General features: G+C 29.2%; 9 protein-coding genes across 9 annotated transcripts; 5 read left to right on the top strand and 4 right to left on the bottom strand.

The window, feature by feature from the left end:
* Positions 1-1,105: 1,105 nt before the first annotated feature.
* OCT59_010829 (uncharacterized protein) lies at positions 1,106-2,089 on the top strand (the record flags this gene model as incomplete). Its single annotated transcript, XM_066136127.1, has 7 exons — positions 1,106-1,174; positions 1,249-1,284; positions 1,460-1,491; positions 1,667-1,691; positions 1,759-1,790; positions 1,966-1,995; positions 2,077-2,089. The coding sequence occupies 7 exons, from the start codon at positions 1,106-1,108 to the stop codon at positions 2,087-2,089; spliced, it is 237 nt and encodes a 78-aa protein (XP_066000787.1).
* Positions 2,090-2,768: 679 nt separating this feature from the next.
* Positions 2,769-3,770, top strand: OCT59_010828 (uncharacterized protein; the record flags this gene model as incomplete). Its single annotated transcript, XM_066136126.1, has 2 exons — positions 2,769-3,239; positions 3,474-3,770. 2 exons carry the CDS (start codon positions 2,769-2,771, stop codon positions 3,768-3,770), a joined length of 768 nt encoding a protein of 255 aa, XP_066000786.1.
* Positions 3,771-7,938: 4,168 nt separating this feature from the next.
* Positions 7,939-8,704, bottom strand: OCT59_010827 (uncharacterized protein; the record flags this gene model as incomplete). The annotated part of the gene is made up of 5 exons (XM_066136125.1): positions 7,939-7,956; positions 8,010-8,137; positions 8,200-8,305; positions 8,369-8,494; positions 8,585-8,704. 5 exons carry the CDS (start codon positions 8,702-8,704, stop codon positions 7,939-7,941), a joined length of 498 nt encoding a protein of 165 aa, XP_066000785.1.
* Positions 8,705-10,234: 1,530 nt separating this feature from the next.
* Positions 10,235-10,594, bottom strand: OCT59_010826 (uncharacterized protein; the record flags this gene model as incomplete). The annotated part of the gene is made up of 1 exon (XM_066136124.1): positions 10,235-10,594. The coding sequence occupies one exon, from the start codon at positions 10,592-10,594 to the stop codon at positions 10,235-10,237; it is 360 nt and encodes a 119-aa protein (XP_066000784.1).
* A 4,589-nt stretch (positions 10,595-15,183) lies between these two features.
* On the bottom strand, positions 15,184-20,344 carry OCT59_010825 (uncharacterized protein). The gene is made up of 5 exons (XM_025308418.2): positions 19,135-20,344; positions 18,600-18,909; positions 16,319-18,508; positions 16,094-16,236; positions 15,184-16,015 (listed from the first exon to the last, which is right to left on the bottom strand). The coding sequence occupies exons 1-5, from the start codon at positions 19,522-19,524 to the stop codon at positions 15,563-15,565; spliced, it is 3,486 nt and encodes a 1,161-aa protein (XP_025180380.1). The 5' UTR covers positions 19,525-20,344; the 3' UTR covers positions 15,184-15,562.
* A 418-nt stretch (positions 20,345-20,762) lies between these two features.
* Positions 20,763-22,182, top strand: OCT59_010824 (uncharacterized protein; the record flags this gene model as incomplete). The annotated part of the gene is made up of 5 exons (XM_025316470.2): positions 20,763-20,831; positions 20,903-21,039; positions 21,107-21,190; positions 21,266-21,524; positions 21,877-22,182. 5 exons carry the CDS (start codon positions 20,763-20,765, stop codon positions 22,180-22,182), a joined length of 855 nt encoding a protein of 284 aa, XP_025180381.2.
* Positions 22,183-22,386: 204 nt separating this feature from the next.
* On the top strand, positions 22,387-23,643 carry OCT59_010823 (uncharacterized protein; the record flags this gene model as incomplete). The annotated part of the gene is made up of 4 exons (XM_066136123.1): positions 22,387-22,441; positions 22,817-22,830; positions 23,356-23,469; positions 23,593-23,643. The coding sequence occupies 4 exons, from the start codon at positions 22,387-22,389 to the stop codon at positions 23,641-23,643; spliced, it is 234 nt and encodes a 77-aa protein (XP_066000783.1).
* A 351-nt stretch (positions 23,644-23,994) lies between these two features.
* Positions 23,995-25,326, top strand: OCT59_010822 (uncharacterized protein). The gene is made up of 8 exons (XM_066136122.1): positions 23,995-24,195; positions 24,300-24,330; positions 24,395-24,474; positions 24,537-24,589; positions 24,687-24,751; positions 24,825-24,889; positions 24,956-24,979; positions 25,048-25,326. The coding sequence occupies exons 1-8, from the start codon at positions 24,080-24,082 to the stop codon at positions 25,091-25,093; spliced, it is 480 nt and encodes a 159-aa protein (XP_066000782.1). The 5' UTR covers positions 23,995-24,079; the 3' UTR covers positions 25,094-25,326.
* OCT59_010821 (uncharacterized protein) lies at positions 25,127-27,118 on the bottom strand (the record flags this gene model as incomplete). Its single annotated transcript, XM_025309234.2, has 7 exons — positions 25,127-25,649; positions 25,735-25,884; positions 25,970-26,096; positions 26,169-26,247; positions 26,319-26,493; positions 26,568-26,834; positions 26,915-27,118. 7 exons carry the CDS (start codon positions 27,116-27,118, stop codon positions 25,371-25,373), a joined length of 1,281 nt encoding a protein of 426 aa, XP_025180383.1. The 3' UTR covers positions 25,127-25,370.
* Positions 27,119-27,209: the final 91 nt, after the last annotated feature.

Raw genomic sequence — 27,209 nt, 5'->3', positions numbered from 1 at the left:
ACTTGAGTTTAACTCCTATCAGTAAAGAGGTTTTTCTTTTGTAGGTACGCTTCGATTTTGGGGTTTTGGAGTTTTGGGAGGATAGCGTTTTACCATTGCGTCCCGAAGGCTCGATGGTAGAACATACGATTCAATCGTAGGGTGCAGGTTCGACTCCTGCTCGGGACAATAACCGATTCATATTTGCTCTTTGAAGGTCTATCGATTTGAACTTGGAGTTTAGATTTTTCTTTGTAGGTTACTCCGATTTATTGATTTTCTTTTTTATAGGTACTTTTGATGTTCGCTTTTGATTTTCTTTTTGTAGGTTTTTTTGACAATTTTTTTCTTTGTAGGCCACTTCAATTCGGCATTATTTCCTTTTTTGTAGTTCGATTTGATTTTTGGAATTCGGATTTTTGTTTCTTAATTATCAATTTTAATGAAACGTTCGGTGTTTTTCTTAGGTGGTTCTTTCGGTCTTTTTGGACGCAAAATTTCGGTAAATTATTTAAATTTTTTTCCTTAATTGTTTTTGTTTTAACGAACGTTTTCTAACGGTTCGTTTACTTTCTTCATCTAGGCGTTTCTCTAAGGTCTCTTTGGAAAATGTTGGCTTTATTATTTTTATTTGACTTTGACTTTTTTAGGTTATGGGATTCTATTTTTGTAGGTTGCTTAGACTTCGATTCAACTCGACTTAGGACTTTCTTTATAGATTCGACTGGGATTTTCTTTTTTGTAGGTTGCTTCGGTTAACTGACTTCAACTGTTGTTCCATTTTTATAGTTATTTTAGGTACTTGATTCGATTCGACCTCGGCTCTGGATTCAGAATTTTCTTTTTGTAGATTCGATTACGGCTTTGAATTTGGATTCTCTCTTTTGTAGGTTGACTTTAGATTCGGATTCACTTTTTGTAGATTGCCTCGAATTTGATTTCGACTTTGATCTTGGACTTTTGGGAATTTTTTTTTTGTAGGATGCTTCGATTCGACTTCAGATTGGTTGGAATTTTTTATTTACTACGACGGACTTATACTTTATTTCTTTAGACGCGAAAGACCGTTAGCTTAAAAATACAAAAATTTGTCTTAGACTAGAATCGAACTAGTCAAAGCAAACGAATGCTTTCCACCAGGATAAGACTTTTAAAAGAGGTGGTTGGTTTAAGACAGACTTGGATTTTAGGTATGGTAAATTTAAACAGACTTGAGGATTAATTTTTTCATTAAAAAACATTAAAGTTTTTTTTTCTTTTACTTTGTAGGTTTCGGCCTTCGGATCTTGGGCGTTGGATATATGGGTAAGTTTCGGAGTGAAATCTTCGAAACCTTTTTATTAAAAATTATTTTTTTAAAATTTTTTTTCTTCTATTTGTAGGTTTCGACTTCCGTTGGATATATGGGTGAGTTTCGAAGTGAAAGAATCGAAACTCTTTAAAAAAATATTTTTTTAATTTTTTTTCTTCTTTTTTGTAGGTTTCAGCTTTCGGTTATTGGGCGTTAAATAGGTGAGTTTTGAAAACTTTGAAACTCTTTAAAAATTATTTTTTTAATTTTTCTTTCCATTTTGTAAGTTTCGGCTTCTGGCTCTTAGACTTTGGATAATATATAGGTGAGTTTCGGAGCGAAGGAATTGAGACTAAACTCCTTAAAATTATTTTTAATTTTTTTTTCTATTTGTAGGTTTTCTTGGGCTTTGGATATATGGGTGAGTTTTAAAAACTTCGAAACTTTTAAAAATTATTTTTTTTAAATTTTTTTTTTCTATTTTGTAGGTTTCGGCTTCCGGCTCTTGGGCTTTGGATCGGTGAGTTTCGAAGAATTACTTCGGAACTTTCTTTTTAAAAAGTTCAAATTTTATTGATTTTTTTGGGTTTATGGATGATACTTAAACGGAACTTTGAAGGTACTCCCCTTTGAAAATTCAATTTTGTTTTTTCTTAACGAAATGCAAATGATGTTTTGATTTTGTTCTTTTGTAGGTTTCCGACGATTTTGCTACTCCAGAACTGGTGAGTTATTGAATTGAATTCAAAAACAATTTTTTATTCCGTTTTTTAACTAACTATTGTACTTTATTTCCTCTTTATTAGGTTCCAGTTCTGATTGGCGAATTTTTTATTTCATCTTTTTTTTTAAGTTCATGAGGAAATTTTATAGATTTCTTGATAACATTCGGATAGTACTGTAGATAGTAATTGATTAGAAATAATAGATAGATAAATATATGTATGTTATGCCTTTATGTAGTTTTATTAATAAATTGAAATTAAATTATGCTTAAAAATCAGAAATAAATATAAAATTGACTATTTCTGCATCAACTAAAAATCGGCCAGCTCTAGACCAAAATTAAGCCTAAAACCGGCCAATCAATTTTTTGCCGAAATGGAATTGTAACGAATTTTTGCCGATTTTTGATTGCCAAGTGGCAGGCGAACTGTGCAAATCATCCATAATAATTTTGACGATTTTTTTGGTAATGATCGGCCAAATTTAGACCAACTTTCGTCCAACATTCGTCAATTTGAAATTTGGACGAAATGGACTATTCTGACCAGTGTTTACAGCAGGAACACAATCTACACAGCGTGTTGAATCAGAAAATGCATTAATTAAAAAAGCTATATAGTCAAGCTTTTCTCTCTTGCAAGTTCAGGAAGCTATTGAGAATTGGCTTGAATTTGAATCTATTAATACGCGTTATTCTATTTGAAAAACTTCAACATTACAATATACACAGCCACTTATCATTCAAACGTTTTTTAGTGGCATTGACAGCATTATGAAGAAGTATCTTACTCAGCCTATTCATGACGCACATTATAAACAGATGTGCCAATCTGTGTGTTATTTCATGCGTCAAGTATCAATTGCAGAAGCTCCAACATTGGATGATAATTCATTTGAGCCAATCTTTGATGGAAAAGACTCTGCTGAAACTTTTGCCAAAATAGATGAAGATAGGGAACTGGACTTGCAATCGCTAATGGCAATGGTTAATATTAATGATATCATTGAGATATGGAAGATTTCTAGATATAATTATCCAAAGACCTACCAATTCGTGATTCTTCTTAGTACTGGTGAGCATTTATATACTTGTTTTATACTCATCACTCATGGTATTATGTGTCGGCATTTTTTTAAAGTATTTGTTGAATCATCCAAAGCACGTTTTCATCTAACATTGATACCTTGCCGTTGGTATAAAGATGAATATATTAGTTCAAGTGAGGGTTATTTTAATGAAAAGGTTATAGGCAATGGAAATTTTAATCATAGTAGCACCTTTGAATTTACCAGAAAGTATACTATAAATGATCTTTCAGAAGAATACTCCAAACAAATAACGTGAAAACAACTGAAATATGGCATTTTAATGGGTGAAGTAAAAAAAGCCATTCAGTTTGCAATTTGTGATGATGATGAAGAATTAATCAAACTTATAAAGGAGTATAATGAAAGGAAAAAAGCTCAATACATTTAGGCGGAATCAGTTAAGCAACAAAGAGCTTTAGCAAATCAATTAGCAGAAAATGACAATCAAGTTATTTGTAGGCTAAATGGAGTACTAATTGAATCTAATCAAGTTTTAGATCCATTAAAACATCAACCAAAGGGAAGATCACCTGGAAAACGTTTTAAATCATCCACTGAATTGAAAAGTAAAAGTAAAAGTGAAGCAACTGATGGGGGCCGCAAGTGTGGTTTATGTGGAGGAAATGGACGTTATCATAGCACTTGTCCGCCCAAAGTAGTTATTTTATGTACAATAATAAAGTGATTTTTAACTCTTGAAATTATTGTATTTGTAAGATAAATGTTCTGTACTGTTAGCATTATGACTTACACGAATATCTAGATTAAAGATTTTAGCATCACCACGCAAAGCATCATGCGAAGCATCATGAAACATCACATAATACAAATAAAATAACGCAAACACGAATGGCAAATAGCACGTATGACACAAATAACAAAATAAAAAATTAAAAGGCACAGTGCAGGAATTGAACCTGCGTCTTTAAGATAAAATAAAATTATTTGCTTTTACAATTAATGTTTTTATTTAATTTTATTTGTATATTATAATAATTATATATATCACGTGACAGGGTGAGGAATAATTAGTCTCACCCGGGATGAAGAATAAATTCACCCTTATTATAAAAATATATTAAATTATATTATACATAAAACAGTTTTATAAATTCCTTTAAAAAGTATTATATTTTAATATAAATTTATTATTTTTTTTTTATAAGTAATTATTATAATTAAAAATCCATGAAAATACTATGGAATGAATTTTGGCATTTCGTCTTTTAATTTTAAATGTCTAAACTATTTCGGTTTAGTCAAATGACTAAATATTTCGGTTTCGCCCAGGATCTCTAATTTACCCCTTAAAATTGAAATTACACAGTCACATATTTCCTAAAATCTGAAATCCGAAATCTGAAATATAATTCTGGCTGAAATTAACGTAATTTCACTTAAACATATAATTTCAGCTGAAAATCATAATTCAGCCAAAACGGAAATGCAGATCTTTCCTTTTTTGGTAATAGCCATTCCACGAAAATTGATTTTAGTGGGAACGACACTGGAATTTTGTGTAATATCACTTTCCTTTTTAGGATATTTGTTAATTTCTGCTAAAATTAAGTGCATAATTCTGGCCAAAATTACATATTTAATTTCGGAATTACAGTATTACATGGCATTAAGACCTAATTACAGTATTACAATCTAATTATGGCATTACAACTTAATTATAGCATTACAACTTTTGCTTTTTAATGTAGATAGGTTGCAACCTATTACATACGACACTATGTCTTAATATTACAGTTACGGCTAACATCTTTACTCGGTATAATGGTTGTCCATGGAGATGATAGGATATTAGCTCGAGGATGCCTCAAAAAGAGGTAAAGAGAGGCTTGGCTGTAAACACTAGCAAAGTAAAAGAATAAAACTGGCCTGGCCATAAAAATACTGTAAAGTAAAAGGATAAAACTACTACCATTCGATTCGTCTTAGTGAGATAATTTTAACAAGCTATGGTACATCTTTATTTGTCGATTATTAGATGCCAAGTTATTTAATATATTCTTTATATAACTGTGATTATAAACGGTTTTTTTTAATATAAGATTTTTGAGGATAGGTGTGATAGTGACTATTGATAAATTATAGTAGAATGTGATTATAATGGATGAGGAAGTTGACTGTAATAAAATTATAGTAAAATTTAGATAATTCTCCTTTTTTTATTTTTAAAATAATTCTTAAATAACACTTATTGAAAATTTAATTATATAAAACTAGCCGTTAACCCGTTACTTTGTAACGGTATACATACATATAAAAAAAGTGTGACCTGCATGTAACAATTGATTCTGGTCGGAATTATGTGATCAGAGCAGAAATATCCTTTTATGAAGTATTTGTGAAACCAAAATTCCCCTATTTTTGTGGGAAGCAAAATTTCCTTTTTTGAAAGTTAGTATAACGTCACGTGATAAAGTGCCCAATGGAAGCGATATTACGCAATTCAAATTTATTTATACAGAGTAGTCTAAACATTACAGTTACACACAAAAACAATTATTATATAGTATAGATATAGATATAGATATAGATATAGATTATAAAAATTAAGAATTATTATATTATTTATACATTGGTTAATTAAAAAGTAAATATTAGTATAGTACTAGGGGATATACATGTTTTTCCTATTATGCAATCAGATTTTCTTTCTATTACATAATTATAGATTGTATATAAATTAAACTTTTTTTATTAAAATAATGATTTTTTTTCAGATTTTTTCATGATTTTTAAATTTTTTACAAGCGATTTTAACCAACTTTCAAAGGCAAATTATTATAAAACTTTTATATTTTATGTTAATTAGTCATCTATTACAGTCAAACCTTGATATAGCGAATTCTTGATATAATAAATTTTTCAGACAACTATAATAAATTTTCTTCGCTATAACGAATTAACAGTCTTAAAGTAAAGTTGAAGTCTGGACTCTAGAATTCGTTATAACAAGGTTAACTGTATATCTAAATGGATGTTATTCCTGATTTTTACTACTATATATAATAAAAATGATAATGAAAATGATACAAATGAAGTTAACAATAATGATAAATCTGATAGTGATAGTCCATTAAAAGATATATACTGTAAAGTCCCGATTATAAGCACCCTCTGAATATAAGTACCCCAGATTTTTATATTACCTGAAAGCAAGCATCCTTGACCAACACCCCCTGAATATAAGTACCCCAGATTTTTATATTACCTGAAAGTAAGCATCCTTGACCAACACTATGATAAGTTTGGCCAATACTACAATATACCAAATATATAAATTTACCCAAATATAAGCACCCCTATAACAAAAAAAGGTTGCTTATATTTGGAACTTTACGGTATATACTAGACAAATATTTATAACATTTAAAATTCTTGAAATAAATTTGAATTTGAAATAAAAACAGTAATATGTGAAAAAGCAAATGGTATCTGGGTCAGGAAATACATAAATATCATTATAGAGATTAGGGCTCTAATCGGTTCAGTTCGGTACGGTTTTTGCTAAAACTGAAACTGAACTGAATTGATTGGTATCAATATTGTTAATTACTGAAACCGATCAGTTTCATCAATACCAAAACTGACCGGTAAATACTGAAAACTGAACTGATTTACCGATTCATTATCAGTTCAGTTTTTAACGTTTTTGCAACATTTTTTATTAAAAAAAATGTGTGAAAACGTTTTTTTAATTAAATTAACTAATAAAAATGTTTCGCAACGTTTTTATTAAATTATTGAAAAAAAACGTTGCAAAACGTTTTTTTAATTAAATTAACTAATAAAAAACGTTTCGCATCGTTTTCTATTAAGTTATTGAAAAAAAACGTTGCAAAACATTTTTTTTTAATCAAATTAATAAATAAAAACATTTTGCAATGTTTTTATTAAATTATCAAAAAAAAATGTTGTGAAACATTTTTTTTAATTAATTAACTAATAAAAAACGTTTCGCAACGTTTTCTATTAAGTTATTGAAAAAAAATGTTGTAAAACGTTTTTTTTAAAATAAATTAACAAATAAAAATGTTTCGCAACGTTTTTATTAAATCATCAAAAAAAATGTTGCGAAACATTTTTTTTAATTAATTAACTAATAAAAAATGTTTCGCAACGTTTTCTATTAAGTTATTGAAAAAAAACGTTGCAAAATGTTTTTTTTTAAAATAAATTAACAAATAAAAACGTTTTGCAACGTTTCGCAACGTTTTTATTAAATTATCAAAAAAAATGTTGTGAAACGTTTTTTTTTTTAATTAATTAGGCCGCTCCAACTTACAGTTATGTTTAACAAAAATTTTTATTGAAAAAAGACATGGGGGGAGGGTAGGGAGTCAAAAAAAAATTACAAATTTTTTTAGACAATGATCAAGTACAAAAAATGATGGGGAATTATTATTTATTAGTACTAATTATAATGTTTATTACAGAATTTTTGGAATAGGAGGGGGTAATGATAGATTATTTATTTATATATTGTAAAAATTTTTACTTGAAATTATATACGTCTCTTTTTTCACATTTGTATTTTGCCTTTTGTAAAAAAATTCTTTCCTCTTTCTTGACAAACTTCACATAAAGGATATACTGTTTGAAATTGAGATAAAATTTCTTGTAATAGTTCAACAAGATTATCTTCTTCACCACAATAATAACATATCTGTGAATGTTCAATCTTACAAGAATAATACACCTGCTCAATTGGTAAATTACAAGTTAAATTCATCCTAACGAAAACCTTGTCATATAAAAAATGATTTTCTGGAACAATTGGTGAACCACATGTATATGCAAATGTTTCCATGGCTGTTTGCAATGCTTCATAATCAGAATCATCTAATACATATTGGCTAAACAGACAGCGTAATTTTGAGCAAGAAATGCAAAAAACAAAATCACGAACCCTTGCAGCAACCAAAATTCCACTTGGAGCAAGTTCTTTGCATTCATGATGATTTTTTTTACTTGGAATATCTTTTTCAGTGGTATTTTGCCCATACAATGAATCAAAATCCTGATAATGATCGGGATCTAAATCAATAATTTGCGAATTAGAAAAAATTTTTAAATGAGAAATATAAAAAAATACTCACTACTTGAAATTTGTGGATCTGGTATATAATGTAATTGATTAAAAATTTCATGTGTTAATCGAACAGGATCACAAATTAAACAATCACTTTCTCCACATTTTTTAATCTTAAAAATAATATATTGTTAATATTATTAAATATTATAAATTAATAAAATTAAAATTTATACCTGAAATGAATATTCTTGGATTAAACAGTGTGATTTGATGAATTTTTGTAAATCAACACAAGTACGAAGTTTGTTTTGTGAGGTACCATTTTGAGTAACGGTATTATCAATTTTTTCACCTAAAATCTATATAAAGAATTTGACTATAAAATTTGAGTGAATATACTAAAGAAACTCAATTTTTTTTGCAAAATAGAGTTTATGACAAGTACTTACTTCAAATAAACCATTTATTTCTTCCAAAGCGGCTGGTTCAATGCATTTAAACTTTTGATTTTTCAATTTTAATCGTTCAGTTCTAGTTTCTAAAGTTTTTTGGGTATTTTTAATAGCCATTTTTAATTCTTCACTTAAAGTTTGATTAAATGATGATGCATTTCGAATATCTTCTATTGTTCCTAAACTTTTAAATATTATTTCAGAATCAAGACTCATATCACTTCTCTTTAATGCTACATTTTGTAATCCAAGATTTATAATTGACATCATGCGTTTTGCAAGGTTAGTTCATGAATGATATGGTGCTGTTCAAACTGCTGCTAGAAAATCAAAATTTCCTTTTAAAAATAAACAAATCATTGCTAGTTGAACAGAACCAAATGTGGTTCGGTGATCTGCACCACCATCAGTATAAATAATTAGCATTTCTGGCAATGTGACGTACTTTTCATGTAAGCATTTCAGCCATTTACTAGAATGCCTAAGTGCTGAACTAGGTTGAAATACTGAATCTTTATAAGAAACAAATACTTGTTCTTGATAAAAACTTCCACTAATATCTTTAGGAATTTCACAAAATAATGAAATTGATAGTGTTACTGAAAGTTTGGTAAAATCATGATCACATGATGTCAATTCTGTACCCAAGGATGCCAGCGTTGCTTTATTGCGAACTCCTGTTGATGTTTCAACTATTTCTCCAACTGGAACTTTATGTTTGTCATCCGCTGAAATAAAACAAGCAAATTTGCGAAATTTAATAGCAAAAAGCCGAGTATAACGAAACAATGCAGCACAATAATGAGAATCAGGATGAGATTTACGAAGTAGTCTACTCTGTACTTTGTAAGAAATTTCAAATCGCCCAGTATATTGCATAGAAGTTTTTGCATAGATAGTTTTAGGCTAAAATTGAAGTCTAATCCACTCTTCACTTGGAATTGAAATCTTGGAAAAAGTTTCTTCATCATGCTTAGTTTGTAAGCGTTCTATAATATTTTCGTGTAATTCTCTAATTGATATTGCAACTGGCATAAACATCATTGTAGTGTGCCGTCTTTCATGTACTGCTGGAATAATCTTATAGATATGTAATTTAATTAATAAATTTGTGCAGCATTTATGCATTTATTCAAATAATTATATACTCACTTTATTAAAATAATAATCAATTTCATCCCAAAATTCGTCAAATTTTGTTCCTTTAAATCCTCCATTTTTTTGTAAATCAAATATAATATTTGGGTCTTGAGTTTCATACATCAATCTTATACATTCTTGCATTTCCTGGGATATTAAATTTGGGCTATTTGACGCATCTCCAATGAGGTCTTGATATAATGTACATAGTATGGCAGGTGATAATCGTGTATATAACGAATACTACTAGTACAATAAAAATGTATTTTTAATTTAAATATAATTTATTTTTATTTTTGTCTCGAACTTTATTTGAATACAAACAAAAAAAAGTCTGAAATATACCTTATTAACTACATTTTTTCTTATTTGTTGGGTACTATATTTTGGCAATAATTCATGTACTTTAAGTAAAGCTTGTGATTCTTTAGTTTTATTAGAAAATTCAATAATATCTGGCCTTTTCCAAAGTCAGTTTAAAGTACCCATATAATTTCCACTATAATATCAATATAATGTAACGCTAAATGGAAGTTCCATATTCTCTAAAAATACTGGTTGAATAACATTACACAGAATGAGATCGTCAATGCAAGTTGGCTCAAATTCTTCCTTCTCATGCATTAATTTAATAATCTCATTATAATTTTCATTTGTTGTCAAAGTTTTGTCAATATCTAATACTTTGATATGATCAATTCCATTTCGTATGGGTACACTGCTATTATGAATGATGCGCATTCTTTTATTCACATTATCCAAATACTCTATAAATTTCCTTGACACTTCGCATAATTGAATGACTTCACTAATGAATTGTTCCCATTTTTTATCGCTTGCCCATGGCTGAACTAATGAATTTTCCATAGCTTCAACATGGCGTTGCAAAGTTTGTGCTTGAATTTCTGTTTTTTTATGGTGTGAATTGATATAGTATTGATTATAACTTGACTTTGCTTTGTATTCTGGCAAATCATCAACAAATTTTGGTAGATGACACGATCTTGAAGTAAATTTGCTGTGATGTGGATCAATATACCAGATAAGATTACTCAAACGGGATACAAACTTTGCCCCAGAAGTTGTATGTACTTCTCCAAACCACCCAAGTTTTCGGGTTCTTAAAATTTCAATAATATGATTATAAAGTAGGTTATTTCAAGTATTTAAACCTTGTGCCGATGGAAGATGTATACCTGTAGCATTGCTCATCAAAATATCAAGCGCATTTTTAGGATTTTTTGTTTGAGAATCATTAATATCATCATTTTCATCATTTCACGTAAATCTTATATGTATAGCCTTTAAGAAATCTAATATTTCTAAATCTTCATTAATACCCTTTGATACTATATGCTATTCATTTGATTTATCTCTTTGAAAATCAACTGATATATTCACGTTTGGTATATCATTGATTGAAAGAGTTATCTTCAAAAGATCAGATAATAGTCCAGGAGGTTCAATACTAGTTGCCGAAGACTTGACTATTTGTTTTCCATTTTGGTATACAGAAACTAACAAATATAATTTCATTTTAGTATAAGCTTTATCTCAAAGGAGAAGGTGTGCATTTTTTTTTAAAAAAAAAATACCAAAAATGCAAGCGAAAAAAAAAAATTCTGCAAAGCAGAACCAGTAATATGATTTTATTTGTAGTACAACAGCAGATCGATATTTATTAGTTTATCGTTCCATTGAATTTTAAATGTTACACATATTTTTACTTAAATTTAGATTTTTTTCAGAGGAGGGATACATATACCCTTATAAAAATTTTGCTTTTTTGTACGTCACGGATATATATATAAATCATGAAAATTCTGAGGGGGGGATTTGTTAAACATAACTCTAGGTTGGAGCGGCCTTAACTAATAAAAAACGTTTCGCAACATTTTCTATTAAGTTATGAAAAAAAATGTTGCAAAACATTTTTTTAAAATAAATTAACAAATAAAAACATTTTGCAACGTTTTTATTAAATTATCAAAAAAAATGTTGCGAAACGTTTTTTTTTAAATAAATTAACTAATAAAAATGTTTTACAACGTTTTTATTAAATTGTTAAAAAAAAACATTTCACGACGTTTTTTATCAACATTACAAAACGTTCGGCAAATCAGTTTGGTAAATTTACTAAAATGATCAGTAAAATTTACCAAAACTGATACTGAAAATATCAGTTCAGTAAATCAGTTTGGTAAATCGCAAAACCGGTACCGAAACTGAAGTTACTGAAACCGATCGGTAAATTTACCGAAAGGTTCAGTTTGGTAAATCAGAATACCGAAACCGTTTTGATACTGAAACTGATCAGTTCAGTTTGGTAATTACCAAAACCAATCGGAGTTCTAATAGAGATAAATACTATGAACCTAAGAAAAATATAAATTCTATATATAATCGAAATTAAGAGTTAGTTTATATTGATTATGGATTTCTAGTAAATGTAATATATCATAAACATCTAAATCTAATATTTATTAACAAATTTATTAATGAATATAATCATATATTATATAATATATTTGCTTTTTAAGAATTTTTACCTATATTATGGATAATACTATTATAAAAAAGATATAGTTTTATGTTTAAGAATGTCATCTGAGTATTTCTGTCTTAAAAAAGATATTGCAAAACAAATATTCCAATCAAGATATTTATAATCAAGATCTCTATCATGCAATATATATAAATTTAAATCTAATAACTTTTAGGTTAAGAATAATACAGCAATATTTATCAAATATTTAAAGATGTTACATAAAAAGATTCTGAATGGTATTTTCAAGTAAACTTTGAAGAAATTGATAATAGATTATCCAAAGTTTTTTGGATATTACCAAAGTAAAAAAGAATATGATCTCGTTATCATAATGTTATTATAAGTGATAATACATGAAAACTAACAAATATTTAATAATACTATATGTAGAGATTCCAGGCAAAACTGAAATATTTAGTCATTTGACTAAACCGAAATAGTTTAGACATTTAAAATTAAAAGACGAAATGCCAAAATTCAATATTCCATAGTATTTCCATAGATTTTTTATAGATTTCCATAGATTTTTAATTATTAATTCGTGATCCGTTTCCAAACCAGTGAAATCTACTAATACATTTTGGGGAATTATTTTGCAAATTAATTTAGTGGGAAATTCAGATAAGAGCAATAGATATAGCACGCAGGAAATGTGAAATGAACTTACAAATTATTAGAGAAAAGTAGTTTAGAAGAACTGCAAAATTACTAGATACACCACTCAATATAAGCAAAATATAGTACGACCTGTGTTTAATAGAAATAAATAATTTTAATACTTTTTTTTTGTTTTTCTTATTTATAACCTTTAAATAAATTATTTACCAGCAAATAAATAACATTTTAATAAAAAAATATCAATTTGGTAATTGTCACACCTCTTGTATTGAATAATTATGGCATTTTTAAAGGCCGGAATCCAGCGTCGCTAAAGAAAAAATTTTTAACTAATCGTTCAATGTAAAAATTTTTGATGGATCCTGATTCCCTCGGGTTTAAGCAATTGGTTACACTATTTTTCAGCCGGGTTGTAATACAAATTTGGCTGGTTACTTTTTAGGCAATATCGCCAATTTGTATAACAACGTAGCCTTAAATGGCAAGTATATGTTGATCAAACTTGTGATATTAATATTTGACGATGCAAATTTATCATTCAATATACCCAGAACATTATTATATAACACTTAAAAAAAAAAAATTCTGGGAAAATCAGCTCAAAAGCCATTTAAGTTATAATTAATTTGTAAAACCAATTCCCCGAAATTTATTAGTAGTTTTTACTAGTTCGGAGACAGATCACGAATTAATAATTACTTATAAAAAAAATAATAATAAATTTATATTAAAATATAATATTTTTTAAAAGAATATATAAAACTATTATATATATAATATAATTTCATATATTTTTATAATAAAACTATAATTTTATATAATTAAAATTTAAACTTAAAAATTATTACTATATAGTTTAGTTAATGACGAAACCAAAACTAGTTGGTGACGAAACCAAAATTTTTGGTAAAAAGAGTTTAGCCAGGTATCACTAACTATATGTATTCATTATAATAGATTATGATTAATGGAGCTGAATTGTAGTAATAGCAATTATGTATAATGAAACAGTATCAACTTATGAATGGATTTTGGAGTAAAACAATATGTGCTACTGAAGGTCTTCAATCTGTAATAATTTTTACAGATGCTGACTCAATTGCAATTAGTAATCAATATCCTAAAACAATAGTAAAACTAGCAATGGTTATGACTATTAACCAATTATGACTGGTCATGACTGTAACTGATATTGGTCAGTTAAGACTTCTGACTGACTATTTGACTGACTGTTTAACCGATAATGTTTTCTCAATGTTTTTATTAAGGCAATTAAAAAAATGTACGAATTTTTAATTATTTTAACAAAAAATGTTGCGAAAATATTTTTTATTAGTAACACAGGTCGAAAAGTGAAAAATCAGGCATCAATCAGTCACCAATTGGTGCCTGATTTTTCACTTTTCGACCTGTGTAATTTAATTAAAAAAAAGATATTTTTGCAACATTTTTTGCAACATTTTTTTAATTATATTTTTTATTAAAAAAAAAATTTTTTGCATGTTTTTTAATTGTTGTAAAAATGTTATCAGTCAAATGGTAAGTCAGGCGGTCGGTCAGAACAGTTGGTCAATCAAAGATTCTTGACTGATTATGACCAACCGATGACTGATCATGACCGACCATTGCTTTACTAAACATGCCCAATTTTTGAAATGATTTTGTAATAATTTTAAAATACTACAAAAATACATTTAATATATCAAAATGTTTTTATTATATATTTTTGCTATTATTTTGTAATTATATTGTATCTAGGTCTATAAAAATATTTCAAAAAATTAGCCATTTTTAGTAAAGGTGGCTGATCAGTTTAAAGTAAAAAGCTCTATTCACAACTGTTTCAAGGTTGTCACTTTCAGGCAGAGCTATACATGCTGTCCAAATTATTTTGGGATGTCATAATTATAATTTGGGATGCTGTAATTTTAGTTTATATATAATTTACTATGTAAAGTACCAAAATAATTTGGGATGTCATAATTGAATTTGGGATTTTACTTATAATTACGGCAGCCCAAAATAATTTGAGTGGCATGTATAGGCAGAGCTTTAAAAATGGTTTGTTTTAACAAGAAAGCCATAGTTTCAGAAATTTTCCTTCAAAATTCCTATGGGAAAAAATGGTTCATGTGATTAGTGAAAAGAATTCCTCCTCAATTATTATCATTAATAATAATTATAATATTAATTATACAAAAAGAATTTTTAATTGTTATACTTTAGCTATTATACTTTATATATATATATATTTTACTGGTAAATTTAAGTATAATAATTTTGTTTAATTGTAATAAATAATGTAAATCTAAAAATTTATCTGAATTCAAATTTATTATCAAAGTAGTTAAAAATTAACAGTTTTTGTTTGCATTAAATTTTATATAAATTTTTATCTTTAAATATAAAGATCACATGATAAATAATACAATAATAAGTTAATTAATAAAGTTAAACTGTTTTACTTAAATAATAATATTATAGTGTACAACAAAATTGCTATATATAAAAAAGTAATAAATAAATAAATATGTATGTATATATAAATTTTTTAACTAAAGAATGTTTGTTTAAAAAATTTTTTCACTTATGAAAAAAAGCTAACTTGTATAAAACATGAATTGTTTTTTTATTTTAAATTTAAAATAACAATCATAAAAACCATTAAATTAATAATGGCCATTATGATGATGATGATGCTTGTGAGGTGCACGTTCCAACTTGCTCACATCATGACGCCCGTCACAACATTGACGTACATTTTCCAAATCCTCATCATCGTCATCAATGTTACTATTTGAAGGTCCTGGTATGGCAAATTGTTGATGCTGACCATCTACAAATTCTGTTGAAAGTGGTGATGTAGGTGATGAAGATGATCCATCTCGGCGGAACATTGCTTGAATCTTACTGAAACTGGATTTTTTCTTAATTTCCCTGAGATTCGATCCTTTTAATGATCCATTTGGTGATGTATTGTTATGAAGGTTCTGCATATTTGCTTGATTCTCCCATGGATCCGATCCATTTTTTGCAATTCTTCCTGGAGTTTGACCTTGTCCTATTTGCCCCTGTCCTATTTGCCCCACTTCGTCAGGTCGTTGTAGTAAATAACTTAAAGCCTTAATAAATAAAATAACATTAGATTACTAATATTTAATATTCATAAAATTTAAAATAGTTAATAATATATAACAAACCTGAAACCAATATTCATGTCGTTCCTTAGATCGAGCAGTGAATTTTAACTCCCTTTCGGGTGTTTTAATAACCAAACTCATGTGGTGAAGACCCGGGGGTGAAGGATTATGATCAACAACTTGCCGCACCGATTCAATATATGCTAAAAAAATTTAAGAAATTATTTATTTGTATAATTAATTTAAAATAAAGAAATATACAAATTAATACTAATGTCAACATACCAAAATATGACATGCCGCCCTTAGATTTAGGATCTACTGGTTCATAACTTCCAGGATCTCTAATACTCCAATATAAGGTTTTTGTATAAGGATGAACCCAAAAGAATCGTTTATGTCGTTTCTCCGAAATTCCAGCACCGAAATTCTTTCTAGTGTATTTCCATAAATATTCACCTATCATTGTTTGGGTGATTGCATGGATGATATTTGGATCTGTGCCTGAGGGTCCAGTCATTGGCCCAGTCATTGGTCCAGTCATTGGTCCAGTACTGCTACCAGCTTCAACGTGGGATGTGTCAGAACGACCTACTTGTTCAGCTGAAGTAGAAGTGCTACTAACAGTTGACACTGAATCTGAACTTAGTGTATGTTGATGATTTGATCTTCCATTTCCTATAACATTTTGTATATCTTGCGAATCTGTAGATCCTTTTCTACCAACATTTAATGGATGATGAGGAATTTTCGGTGATCCAGCTTGTTGACCGAAATTTACGGTGGGAGGATGCATGAGGGTTGGTGGTGGACTATTTGTTGGTCTTGGCGGAGGATCTGAATGTCCTTGTTGACTTTGTTGACTTTGTTGATTTTGTTGATGTTGATTTTGTTGACTTTGTTGACTTTGTAAATTTTTCCGATTACCTGAACTTAAATCGAGTGTAAATCGATTTTCAATGTTGTTGTCTTCATTGTCTTCATGAACTGAAGCAACAGATTGACGAGTGTTTGAAATGTCTTTAGATTCACGTGACGCATCATAAACAACAGTATCTCGGTTACCGAATGTAAACTTGCCAGTATGAATTGTGGAAAGTGAATCACTTCTTCCTGCCTCTGTTTGTACTGCCACATCTCTAAATTCCTTGCTGGGAACAACCTCTTCAGGAATATTTTTAGTGAGTGAATCTGATAATAATAGTGTTGAAGATTCTCTATTGGATCCGCGTTTTGAATTTCTTTTTGATGTGGCAGATCCTCTTTTAGAATCTAAATTAGTCTCATTAGCAGATGTAAATGAATCTACCGAAGACGCATCATCTTTAATTTCTTCTTCCTCGCCGGTTTCAGGATTAATAAGTTTACTATTTTTTCTATTAACAATATCTTCGTATTCGCTGACACGTTTACGTACAACTGAATCCCTTACAGATTTAGCATCACCTGTAAAATCGAAAGATTCAGGATCTTCGACCAACGATTGCTTAGACGATCGAGATGAACTTCTCTTAGGTTTGGTTAAATTATTAAGAGCTTCAGCTCTCTGTGCAGCGACTACTTCATCATCTTCTATTTCATCATATTCATCACCAGGAATATCTTCATCAATCCTACTTGACATTATAGAACTTCGAGTTGAGTTCCTACTTTTTCTCAAAAGATCAGGTTTCCATCCATGAGGTCTAAACATATCCGACGAAGGACGATTATCTTTATTGATAACCATATCATCATCACCAGAATCTTCATTTTCATCCTGTGAATCGTTTTCGTCAATATTAGGTAATCCATTACTTGCCGCAGACAATCTCTTTGATCGTTTACTCTTCTTAACTTTCTTGTTGTAAACTGCAGCAGGGTCAAATTCTGTCTCATAGCGCATTGCTTCAATTTGTTCTTGACTATCTGCTAAAAGTTTCTTAAGTTCATATTTTTCACTTTTTTCCTTTTGAAGATTTGCGCGAAGACTACCGATCATGTCTTTAGCAATTCCTAGAGCCTTCAAAGTTTCTTCTTTATTCAAATTCTTGCCTTGTAAAGCAGTTGGTATACCTTCGCTACTAGTATCATTATCACTGGGAATTGGTTGACCAAGTTCATCATCATTAGGACCTGCGCCTGGTTCGGGCGTTCGTTTTCTTATGTTTCTGGTTGCTTGTAATGATGCCAATTGAGCTCTCAATTCTTCAAGATTTTTCAATAGATCATTCTTTTCTCGATTAAGCGCAGCAACGTGTCTTCTGTTATTAGCCATATCTTGGTCATGACGAGTCTTTAAACTATGATAGTCTGTTGTCAACCTTTCTTCTTTATCTTTAAGTTGATCAATAACATCAGTTGCAGTCGCGAGAGCCTTTTCGATTTTTGAATAATCATTACGTGTTTTATTTAATTGTTGCCGAAGTTCCTCTAATTCTGCACTCATTTCTTGCCTCATTAATTCAAGATTCCAATTTTCGTCTTTGTACCGTTCTAATGTAGTGATAATATGTAATGATTAATAAAATAATAATTTAAATAAGAAAAAAACAATCAAAAATTTCGGATAAAATATTGTAAATACCTTCAGATTCTTCCTTTCCTCGAATTTGCTTGTTGAGTACATCGATCATACGTTCCAGTTCTGCTTTGTCAATTTCAAGTTCTTTTATTTTTTCTTCTTTTTCTTGAAGTAATGCTTGTAAACGTCGAATCTCCACTAATAGACCCTGTCCTATTTCGGTGGCAAGTTCAATATCATCTTTACGTTTTTTCGCTTTGTTTAATTCACGTCTATTTGGACGTCCTGTTGTAGTTGTTGTGGGTGTTGAATCTGCTATTGATGTAGCAGAAGGACCAGGAGATCCAGTAGATCCGGCTAAATCTGTTCCACCCTGTATAAACCGAATAAAATAAGTAAAAACGATGTTATAGCAATTTCACACTAGAAAAATTGTGTTTTTTGTTGAAAATACATTAGGTAAACTTAGATAAGAAACATGCACTATCACATATATAAATTTACCTGACATTAATAAATAACATTTGTTTATAATGATCAACTAATGTAAATACATCTTAGCTATTTTATGAAAAAAATTTATGAAATTATTCCTTACCGAAGTAAGTCCTTTAGTACCAAGGAAGACTTTGGCTGTATTTGCTTCAAGAGCATTAGCTTGTTTTTCTAATTCGGCCAATTTATCTTTAAGTTCTTGAGGAACTTCATCGCCTTGAGTTTGATCAAGTTCTCGTATTCGTTGTTCCAGTTCTGTTTGTTGCTTTACTAGTGCTTGTCCTAATTCGGCAGTCATTTGGATTTGGTTTGATTTTTCATTTAGTTGGTCTTGTAATTGTTTTTTTATTGCCGCCGGTGTCTGCATGTATATAGACCGTCGTGGAGTTGATGGAGAAGACACCACGATATCAGGTCCCAGCCCTTCGTAAGTTGACATTCTAATTGGGGTAGATGCGATTGAATTTTCGCTGCTTTCTATAGAATCTGCCATTTTTTTTGTTCTATGGTTTATAGTAAGTAAAAATTATATAATATATATGGAAAACTGCATATGCAGATAAAAGCTAGGATCCTATGATTATGATAGGTAAAATATTATTTTACAAAACAAAAAAAAAATATAGTATATGTAAAGTATGTAAAGTAAATATTTCTTAAAAAAACTACAATATGCAGATAAAGTTAGGATCCTATGATTTATAAAGGGTAAAATAAAAATTCCACAAAAAAGAGTATAATAGATGTAAAGTAAATATTTTCTTTTAAAATAACTGCAAATAAGCAGATAAAAGCTAGGATCAATATTATTCAACCAAGTTCAACATGGTGGGGATACGGAGAAAAGGAGTTGCAACAACGCTTGCTAACTTATCGAGCAGCAAAGCGAGGGCAGGTGTAAGAATAAGGTATATGGGTATTAATATTGAACACTCTACCTAAAATATTTCTTAGTGGCTTTTTTTCTCAAAGAAAGTGTAGTCAATAAGCTTATTATTAATCTCTATAATTATAAAGGATGTAAGCAAAAACTTTTCTATACAGAGAAAATAAAATGTAAAACTTTTTTCAAAAAATTTCTTTGCAAAGAAAATAAATATTTAATATAGCTTTCAAGAAAATTCTTTGCAAAGAAAAATAAAAGTAATTAGATATATTTATAAAAGGAAAGAAGAAAAAGCTGACTATATAATTTGAGTACGTCGTTTTTTTTTGGTAGGAAAGAAAAAAAGGATCACAAAAGCCAAATATATATATGTAGAAGTAGCGCTATGTGATTTGTGAGAAGCGAAGTGTAACCTATAAATTTGATTTCAATTTTTCACCACATGAGAAAAACGCAACATGTTTTTTACTGTATTAATTTTCAGTGAAAAATGTAACGTCATATGCAAACCTAAGCTATATTATGATCTACAAACATTATTGCTTTTTATAATTATTATAAATTGTACGTAAATTAGGTATTTCGAAAAAAACGTATTTTTTTTTCTTACAAATATGTACAATATGACAAAATCTGACAAATTTGTTCTTTTTTTTCTTAAAAAAAAAGAAGGGAAAAAAAGTTAAATTATCGGAAAAAGTTATGATTAGTTGGAAATTTATTTTTTTTTGTGATATGTTATTAACAAATCGATTTCACCAATCAATAACAAGATATAAATTATAAAAAGGCCAGATTTACATATTTATAATTGTAACTTTTCATTTCGTTCCCTTTTACAAATAATGAGTACAACAAAATTAGCCTCTCTACTTGTTCGCACAATATCAAAACCAATTGCAAATAGTATTAAAGTAACTAAATAACTTTTACATTTATCAATTTGTTTTGAGTTTATGTCTTAAAGTTTTTTATTAAAAAACAGAATTATAGTAAAAGTCATCCGGCTTTTCGACAAATATGTATTAATGTTGCGCAGGCAACCCGCCGGTTTGAAATTAAACTTGACATGAACCTATTGGGACAAAAAACTGAGAAAATTCGTCCTCTAAATGATGCAAAGTAATTTGTTCATAGTAGAATTTAAAATGATATTTTATTTGATTAATTTACAACCTTTTAAATCTAGGGCTGTGGAAATGGGTGCTAACTTTTTAGGCGAGGCAATCATTTTTGGAGTTGCAAGTAGTTTGATCATATGGGAACAAGCTAGGTATATAATAAGCATATTTTAAATATTTTAATTTAATCTAAATTGATTATAATTAATAATAATTATTTTTTCTAGATCTTATAAAAGTTCCAAAGATCGTCAACATCAATTGGATGATAAAATAGAAATGTTGAAAGATGAAATATCAAAATTAAAAGAATCTGAGGATCAAATGATGAATCAAATTGTAAAATTGAAAAACGACTATGAAAAATTGAATAATGATTATGAAAAGTTACGAAATCTTTTAGATTTCATTTTGACCAAAAGAATGCACAATTTAAACATTCCTAAGATACAACGGGAAAGTAAAAATGATGATAAAAATCAAGACGTATAAAACTTTGAAACAGTTGTACAACCGTGGCGTGATTTTCGAACCTTCCAGAATAAAGCACACATTTAATAAATTCAAAAACTAAATTTGCGTCTCTGTTTTATAAGGAAAATAAGTTTTACATTAATAATACTAGAAACCGATCTATTCTATAAGAAAATGGTTGAACAAATACTGTATTGTTATTGTCTCACATTCTTAAACAAAGAACATATTTTATTTTTTTATTTATAGTAAGAAACAAAATACAATCTGGATCAAGGCAAGATTACTTACCTAGGCGCAAAAAAGATTTAAGAGACAAATGTCTCGATTGAAATGTTGCTACTAATGGGCTGCTTCCGGAAAGGTTACTATTGTTAAAACACCCGGAGGAAAACGACTCTACTCAAATACAGATGTACACAGAGCCTTTGGAAATGACCAGAAACCCATGCAAAAGTCCAAAGTTTGCTACGCCAGAGTCAGTTCGGAACATCAACGAGGTCAACAGATCAGGACTCAATTGGAAGCGCAGAGGGTTTGCTTCCCTTTTTGGAACGAGTATACTCTAACGTCGAAGAAGTGGTGGTTACCCAAAAATAACGCTTGTGTTGCTTCAGATATGAAGCCAGACATGGCTCGTTGTTCTCGGTTAAGACATTTGTACCAATGATGGCAAAACTGGAAAACTTGCAGAAGACTTACTTGCAATCGTCACAGTGTTTGTGTTTGTGGCGACATAATTGACTACGTTCTGCTACAAATCGCAGAAAAGAAAAGGTACCACTTAAGAAGAAAGAAATGAGGAAACTTCCAGAAGGAAAAGTACAACGCATCCAGCTTTTCCTATTCAGGAGGAGCGAATAAAACTCAGAAAATGAATAGGAACAGCACGATGGACGTACAACAATATCTTATCGTGGTCAAAAAAGGTGTCAATCGAAAAAAAAGGATTTGAAGGCACTATGTCTCAATGCCGTAAACTTCAATATACCAAAATTAAATGGATCCTTGAAACTCCCTATGATATACAGGATGAAGCTAAAATGGCTTGTTTAAAGGATATTCTTCCAACTTTGCTGCAAATCATAAAAAATTCAAGATGAAGTTCCGTTCTAAAAAGGATTCTCAATAGTCAATTGCGATACTTTCCAAACACTGGAGCAAGTCTCGTGGTAAATATGCATTTATAACAAGACTATCATATTAAGTTGATTTGGAAGAGGCTCTGTCGCCTTGATGAAGTTTATCTTTGTATACCTAAACCACTTGAAATACGGGCTGAAACCAAGGTCCTTTATTTTCAGAAATACAAGAAAAGGTTTTTATTTGTTTTTCATCTTTAATTATTATATTATTTATATATTATATACATTGTTTTATATAAAAGATTTTACATTATATTTAATGAGATAATTTCTTAATGTACACTAGTGTGCGAAACACATATCACGTGACTATAATTTGTCACCCATGTCACGCCCCTATAGTTTTCCATTTTTACTATTTATTCTAGGGACTTGAATTGGAAAAACCTTATTTATCACATATTATATGTCACATACCATAATTTCGGCCAAATTTTATAATTCAATAATTCCAGCCAAAAATTACTGTAATTTCCAATTTTGGATATTGGAGTAACGTTATACAACCCAAAAAAGGAAATTATGTTTCTAGGTAAAAAATGAAAATGCGTTATACAAATTTCCAAAATAGGAAATTTTTATGCAGATCACCGAAAAATGACAACTATCACGTGACATGTGTTTACACACGTAGTGTACAAATAGAAATAGTCTTTAAATAATAACAGAGAAAATTTATGTATTTAATAATTTAATAGGAAGGATCAGAAGTGATTGCTCTAGATCCAGATGTACGTACGTTCATGACTGGTTATGATCCAAGCGGAATAGCTGTTGAATGGGGGAAAAATGATATTGGTCAACTAAGTCATGTATGTGACAAGCTTCAAGTAAACGCGATTGTATTTATGAAAAAAACGTTACTGGCAATATTAATTAATTTGTTTATTTAATATTTTTTTATAATTTAACATATATACTACTTTCAATTGTAGATTATGTCATGTTATGTTACGTATTCACAAGAGGATCCGTTGTCTTTGTGAATTATTATCATTTGTAAACTGGCTAAATGGCTTTGTAGAAATTATCATATAATATTACTACCGAATTTCGCACTCAAGGAATGTCCGACGTGGGTAACGACGCATTAGTTCCAAGACTCATTCGATCCATAAGGCACGCGAGCATCTCTTGTCAAGTAGTAAAGAAAGCAAAACTTGTGGATTCTTGACTATATTCATAAAAAGCTAGGCAGATCAAAGGTGCCAATGTAAAACAAAATTTGATAGAGATATTAAATTTAGACTTTGCTTAATGTGGAATTTTATTAATAAATATATGATCTGATCGTCGATTTAAATTGACATTTTTGTATTTCCCACCCTTTTTTTTTGCGTTATATCACATGCTTACGGGAACAAACTACTTTTCATTACTTTCAACTCTTTTTACTAGCATTAAAGTTTTATTACAAGAAAAATGAAGCTGTGGGATTCTTTCGAGTTCAGTGATCAGGGGACTATGGATGAAACTAGTCCTTTTGACAACTTTTTTAAACTCACGAGGACACAGCGACTTTATGGTTTTGGAATTTGGTATCCTGCTCTCGCGTTACTTATTTTCTGTATTTTGTAATCGTGCCCAAAGCGTAAAGATCGTAAAATATTATTAACGCGTTATAATTTTATCGTATAACTAGCTTTGTCCTTGGCTTCGTGATAAGTATATTGGTAAGTTCTTTCCTACAAAAAACTTCCTAGAGTGTAATTATTCAGTTTTTGTTCATGCTTTTAGGCTACCATTCTTCTATTTACTGGTCCACTTTCTGGCTTTGCTGTTTTATATACTATTGGAAATATTATATCTCTTCTTAGGTATAAAACAAATTTGTAAAAATTCTTTCTTTTTTTTTTACTAAAATGATATCTATTTATAGTACTGGTTTCCTTGTCGGTTTTAAGAAACAAATAAAAACAATGTTTGCTCCAGGTATTTGTTTTTAATGGAATATATATATATAAATTGAAATAAAAAAAATTTTTTTTTTCGTAATTAAAATATTAATGTAATTAATTCATTTTGAAAGTTCGGTGGTTTGCTAGTGTAGTTTTCCTTGGAGCATTAGTGCTCACCTTGGTTGTCGCGTTTGTAGTAAGCAAGCAGGAGTGCGTTTGTATTTCTTGTTTAACTAAACCATACTAACTTTATTTTTTTTTAAATGTAGCTACAAAACGGTGTTTTATGTATTATTTTATGTATTATTCAATGGATGGCACTATTTTGGTATTGGTAAGTTATTACTATTTAATTGGTTTTTTTTTCTACTTTGTTAATGTTTTTCTTAATTCGTTTCAGCGCCAGTTACATACCTTACGGAAGGTAAGAAATCACATTAATAACTTATTTATCTAAAAAAAATTAATTTATTCGTTTTAAATTTTGCTTAGAGCTATTATCAAAAAAGTTCTCGGAAGTTGTGTTGATAGTATATAATAAAAAATTGGGTAGCATTTTAAATTATTTCTTGTACAAAATTTTGAAAATTTTAATTGATATATATATTTTTTTAAGAAAGTTTTTTGATGTAGTACATATTTTTTTCTAAATGTTGTTTTATATTATTACCAGTATATTAATTATATTACAAATAATAATATCCCCTTCATTACATAAATTACAAATATAATAAGAAATATAAAAAAAAGCTAATTAAGATTGTCCGCTGCTAAAACTAAACCGAACATTATACATATGCCCTTCTGTGTGATAATCAATTATTCAATTTCTCGGCGACTGATTTAGCATCAAGCTTTTCATCTCCAAATGCGTAGATGTGCATATTACGTTTCGTAATCGCTTTAATGTCTGGTCTCAAATTTTCCCATTCGTTCAATTGTTGTTTCTCAAATAAAATTTGTTTTTTAACATATTCTTTAACAGCACTGAAAAAATCTTGGGCACGATTTTCTTCGTATATTTTTAATTCGGTATGAAGATTTTTCGTTACATTTTTGACGCGTGCGTCAAGGTTTTGTTCATAACTTTTGGCCTTTTTATTTTCAATGTAGACAAATAAAAAAAAATTAGAATCATCGTCCAACCGAAAATCATTTTTAACAGAGAATGAAACGTACATAATCTAAATCTTCCAAGGCTTCATTAACTTTATCAGATTTAATGTTCGTCGAAGACTTTAACCGTTCGATATAACGTCTTTTGCTTATAGTAGTTTTAACTGCATCATCGTGTTCAGAAATAATTCTAAGACGATTTGCTAAAGTTTCCTACATGAACGCCAATTAATCAACTAAACAACCAAAAAAGTCACTTCAAATTACATAAGTAATTGCCTATTATGCAAATATATACCTGAACTACATGAGAATTAATTGCATAGTAACTAAAAAAGTCACCAAGAGTAGCTGCTTCACTGATGGCTTGTAATTTCTGTCGCTCACTGATTATTTGAAGTGTTTTTCCAAATTTTCGTAAGCCACTAAAAGAAAAACAAATATTGTAAGTTTTAAATTGAAACGTTCATTAATTTCAACATCTACTTAAAATTTACTTCGATAAAGGAGGATGATTTTCAACTGTTCCCATTGCAATAGATTTTGTTCCAAGATCATAATTAAATGCTGCTAATCCTAATAATTTGAAAATTTTTCAATAATTATTCACATAAAGAAAAAGAAAAGTTCTATTTATAGATCTAAACCTTTGCGATATCCCGCCAATTTTTGAATAGTTTTTGCAATATTAAGAAAATGTCCTTCTAAAATATGTGCTGTTGATTTGGCATGAACCAATGCTTTATCCTCATCCCTAATATCGGGAGTGAACTTAAGCTTAAAACTACTAGTCCTCTTCCGTGGTTTAGTAGCTGGGATAAACTAAAATAAAGAAACTTTAACACTTGTATAATATTTACTGGCGATATTGATTTTTTATCTGATTCGAAACTTACAGCAAAATCAGTTTCTATAAATGATCTAAGTTCCTCATCATGACATAAAACAGGATTCATTGCCACCCGATTAACCCATTGTTGCATAGAATGTTTAATTCTACGTTCATCATCCTCGGTTGCTTGATAACTACTCGATGAAAAAGGCAATGCTGGAACTATACACTCCGGATTAGAATAAGTCAATGTATTAAATAATCGCTCAAATTCTGCATGTGAACGTTCAATTAAAGGATATGAACTGTTTTTATATCTTGGCAAATTAGTCTAAAATAATAGATAAATGTTTAATAAACGAAAGTTTAAGCCTGGAGCAAAATTAAATATTCAAAAATAAAAGCTCTTACAATAGCTTTAAACTTGAAAACTGGATCGCGACGGTTTCTGTCCAGTGTCGTTATTGAAATATGTAAATAATCTCCATCTTGTGATTGAGTCGATGAATCATTTTTAAGTTGTTGTTTTGTTCTAGCAGCTTTAGGTGACGAAAATTGGTAGGTTTGAGTTGTATTCTCGTTCCCATTTAATACTGGTTCTTGTGGTACTGCCATTAATAAGTATATAAAATATAAAATGAAATAATTATAAAAAAAAATTTTTGTGCTTTTATATATCATTGTTGGGCGCACTTTGCTTTGTGTA

Source organism: Rhizophagus irregularis, chromosome 19 (genome assembly GCF_026210795.1).
Source record: "Rhizophagus irregularis chromosome 19, complete sequence".
In the NCBI taxonomy this organism is placed as follows: Eukaryota; Fungi; Glomeromycota; class Glomeromycetes; order Glomerales; family Glomeraceae; genus Rhizophagus; species Rhizophagus irregularis.
The sequence above is the reverse complement of the archived record's forward strand: the minus strand, read 5'-3'. Positions and strand labels throughout refer to the sequence as shown.